Source organism: Pteropus vampyrus, unplaced genomic scaffold, assembly GCF_000151845.1.
Source record: "Pteropus vampyrus isolate Shadow unplaced genomic scaffold, Pvam_2.0 Scaffold4, whole genome shotgun sequence".
In the NCBI taxonomy this organism is placed as follows: Eukaryota; Metazoa; Chordata; class Mammalia; order Chiroptera; family Pteropodidae; genus Pteropus; species Pteropus vampyrus.
In genome coordinates, this window is record NW_011888785.1 from 13,399,048 (window position 1) to 13,403,750 (window position 4,703).

The window sequence follows — 4,703 nt, forward strand, 5'->3', positions numbered from 1 at the left end:
TGTATTTATTACTTGTACCTGGATTTGGTGGAGTCTAGGGGTTTACAGTGGTTAAGCTGGTCATGTAGTAGGAATGCACCTACATGACCAGCACTATGAGAGACCCCTACCACACAAAGACTTGGGGCTTCCTGCTACCAAAGTGCTTCATGAACATGTGCATGGTGGTTTAAAATTTGGAGATGAACAAGTCCCAGGAGACCCAGTGGATGGATGATAAAAAAGGGTATGTCTGAGTCCCCCACACCCACCCCTTTGATGCTTATCTTTCTCCCACTGTTACCCTGTGTAATCATTTCTGAGTACAAACTATGAGTCTTGTGAGTCCTTTTCATAATTGATAAAAGTAATTAACATGATAAAGGCACAGTGCTCACTGTCAGGACTTAAACTAAGTGATGTCAGTAAAATGAAGGAAATAATAATTTACCAAGGCTTTGAAATTATAGCTATCCCAGGAACCAGCCTAGTTTGAGCTGGACCACTTCTTCACAGTGGCCTAATATGCTTTAAATCATATAAATGATGTAGGATTGAAAAACATATATATCCCTGGAAATTATCACATTAAAATATTTGTATTACGAGGTCTCTAGTATGTTAAAAATTGCATATTAACAGGGTCTTCATTAGTACTATTAGTTCATAAACTCAGGTATAGTAATTCAGTTTAATGAAATAAAGCAGGCTAAGAGGTCAGAGAAAAATGATTCTCTGTAAGTGTGGGTAAAGTCACAGAACTTCATTGTGTGATTTTGATTCATATCCAAACACTAGCACCGATTTCATGTACATTTTCAGGAATTAAATAAAAATCTTGATCTCGAATACTTAAAAAATAACCACCACTCAAACCTGTTTCACTTTTCTCATCGCCACTAGCTTATGTTTCCCCTTCCTGGCTCTTTAAAGACACGAGTTCCAACAACCCCTTCCAGATCTGTGCTTAGTAGTCAGAAAAATTCAAACTAAGTTTACTAATTTTTCAGATATGTTTTTAAAAATAAAGTTTAGTAACCACTGAATGTGGTAGCTCAGTCATCAATGAATAAGAAATACAGAATGCTACAGATTTTAAACCTTTAGTTTAAAACAGGTTATTAAAAATAGAGGTCTAGTTTTTGGATCCTGTTTTTATATTAATACCTTATAAAGAACTACCCACATAAAATATATTTGGAGGAATTCAAAAATTATTATTAATAAGTTAAAATTGGGGAAAGACTCTTTTCCTTACATTCAATTGATTAAGATCCCGCGTTACATAATTTCAATCACTTAAGACCCAGTTTAAATAATTTGAGGGAACAAAGGCAGCTAAAGGTCCCATTTTAAAATCAAGATTTTTGCAAAGTGAATGAGGAAATAAGATCAAAGTAGAATGATCTCTTAACCTAAAGTCAAAAAAGTGGTATGAATGATAAGTGCACAAGGAAGAAGAGATAACCAGGAGACAGTGAGGTCAAGGAGGACTTCTTGGAGGGAAAAGAATCTGAAATATGTTCTTGAAGATAAGTAGGTTCTAAACAGAAGAGAGTATTTTAAACAGAGAAAACAATGGCAGAGAAAAAGCACACAAAAATAATTCACAAGTCACATTTGACAGATGATGACTACACTGGTATGACTGCAACACAGCACGAACCCAGGGAGAGGTAAGTGATAAGATCTGATGATGAAAGATTTTTAATACCAGGATAAAGAGCTTAGATTCCTCAATGAATGGAGGTCCCCTGAAGTTTCTGAAGAGGAGAGGGACATGATAAACGCAGAATTACTATTTCTACCCACAGATCTTAGTTGTACTACTAGAGTTACACAAAATGAGTCAATTCCTTTTTCTGATAGCCCTTCATATATTTGAAAACTGCTATTACCTTCTTCTATTAGGGGTAAGAATGAGGGCTGATTCAAGGGAGAGATTGAAATCAGAGAGAACAGTTAACAAGCCTTTGGCGATTTGTACAATGCTTGAAATGATAACAGCAGGAAATTATGAAGAGAAAGAAAGGATAGCTATAATTTCATGTAACTACAAACTTTTTTCCAACTGAGAAATGTTCTTATAAGTTGAATGTGTATCTTATTTCACTTTTAAATTCACTTTAAACCCTAATGGGCAGCTTCAAAACCAAGTTCTATACTGACACAGGAAAGTGCTGCCTCAATAACAGACAGCAATCTTCAGAACACAATTGCATTTACTGAGGGGACAGTACAGTTTCTCCTGTACTCTTTCCAATTATTTTACATACTTTTCTCAGGACTATGGGTATTCTTGAAACATTGACATAGCACCCATAAAATTTGCTGAGGTTGTATTTATAAAATATTACCTTCAGCATTAAGGGGTGCTTTCCAACTGAAAAAGTATAAATTCTAAAACTTAAACTCATGCTTGTGCAACATAAAATACACTGCAATAAAATCCTAATGTTACCTCTTTATAGCAATATTAACTCACCAATATTTTCAACATATTTGTCAGTTTCATTTAGATGGTAATAACACTAAAATACTTTCATAATTACAGAGACTAAGTAATGTCCTCTTATGTGTTCCTTCATAGGACTTATGGAAAAGTATAAGATGTAAACAATACTATATTTAACAGTAAGTATACTATGATCAAATAAAACAAATTTCAAACCTTGACCTCAGTTGGCTCAGGACTACTCTCTTATTTGTTTTCCAATCTATAATTTTCAGAACCCCAGGACTGGACATAAATTTCAAGGTTCAAAAGAAAATACTTTCTGTCCTATTAAGTTAGAAAAGTTATAGCTTGCCGAAGATTAATCCTGCTTGATTCTTTAAAACAATAAAAAAATTTTAAAAATGCATTCATCAACCTCAAAACACTCAGCCTGCTTGTCTAAATAATATGTATCATTAGATGTATGTATGATCACTAACGTAGCTCAGTAATCAACAATATTGATTCTCACTGTACACTTCATATTGTCATGTCTTTCTAGAATACTATAGTTTATAGTTTTGTTATATTTACATGAACTAATTACAATAAAGAAGGAAAAATTAAAAACTAAAGGCAAATTTTAGCATTCTCATTGTAATTACATATATTTATACGTACAATTATAGAAAACCAAAACTCAACAAAATATCAAGTTACCAAATTGTACATATCTAAAGCCACATATTTACCTGACATTACCCTTGGTGTTTCTGAGAACTGTTGCAGCAAAATTCTGTGTGACACCCACCAAGCTGATTCCATCCACTTCCACAATCTGGTCATTGACTTGTATCCTTTGGGAAGAGGAAAAAAATTGCCCACAATTAATTTTTCTGATAATACATTATCATTCACAACAAATTCATTAACAAAATACTTGATTTTAAGATACTCATTGATACAAAATTTGTCTTTTATATATAAACTCTAGATCTCATTCAAATGCTTAATGTTACAGAAATTAACAAAATCATGTCACTGGTTTTTAAGATTAGTTTTGGGAAAACTGACATCTTACCATATTGACTCTTCCCATCAATAAAAACTGAGTACCACTGTAATTACTCTGGATAAGTGTTGTACATACCATGTGTTGCTGCTGTGTGTTAAGAGAAGTTATTTAAAGCTCAGAAATAAGAACAATTGGAGGTCAACATGTCCTTTCAATGTCATGTAGGTGCATCACAGAACCAACTAAGGATAATTTGAGGGAATATATTTTAATTGATCCACTGTTTAAAACTGATGAAAAGTCCTGGACATAGTAAAGTTGCATGTTAATTTGTAGATTTTTGCCCTGAAAAAATTCAGATACTTTTCTTCTGTTAGAAAAGATAATCCCATAAGCCATAGTTTATTTCCCTGTAGAATATTAACTAGTTTTATATCTATCTTAACAATGTTATTCTAATATTACTTTATTAACTTGTCTTTAAATGCCTACTCCTAAAATGTTCTTTGAACCACATTTATCATTTTATCAGTTCTCTTAGTGAGTTGAATAAACCCTGATACATGTTCATTTTTTATTTATAAAAGTCATCTTTTTAGTTCTTGACTCTTAGCCTATAATAGTTTTGGATGTTCCACCAAGAAGCCAGAACAGATTCACAAAGACAATTCAACTGTAATACCAGAGATATGTATTTCAAGGATTAAGACCAGCCACATTTTAGCTTGGTCTCTAAAGTGATTCTAAAGCAGCAACAAAATTTCATCTTTGCTACCACCATGTTTTCTTTTTTCTTTTTTTTTTTTTCCTAATTTAGTACTGTAAATTTTTTTTTTCCTTGTTCTTATCCAGTTTAATTCTGGATCAAATTTGCACTAGATAGTGATAACAACAACGAATTCCCCACTGGTAGCAGCAATGATCAGGAGTATGATTTTATAACCTGATCATTCGAGACTTCTGTTGGGATTATAGGTATCTATTATTATTACCATGTGAGAGACAATAAAGAATTTGAGTTGCGATCCTTTAATTTCTTTGTCTATTTGTGAGTTCAAACTATTTCATTAAAAAATTTAATAAACACTGGAAAGGAAAATAGCCCTTTGAAATCTTGACCAGTGGGTTTGTGTTTCTTTGATCTCTTGACCTGTTTCTGAGGCTGCAGAGCCTGAGTGGCCGTAATTGAGAGAAGACATCATGCTGCACTGTGTGCGGATGAAACATGTTCCTAACGGGAGTGTGTTTAATAAATAAATCAAAGAAGCGATA

The 4,703-nt window shown here is 33.1% G+C and overlaps 1 protein-coding gene across 1 annotated transcript in view; it reads right to left on the reverse strand.

The window, feature by feature from the left end:
• Positions 1-4,703, reverse strand: part of PPP1R9A (protein phosphatase 1 regulatory subunit 9A) — a 274,958-nt gene that overhangs the window by 104,397 nt on the left and 165,858 nt on the right. The window contains exon 5 of the mRNA XM_023533105.1: positions 3,169-3,273. Within this exon, the coding sequence (XP_023388873.1) occupies positions 3,169-3,273 (105 nt within the window). The remainder of the gene's footprint in view (positions 1-3,168; positions 3,274-4,703) is intronic.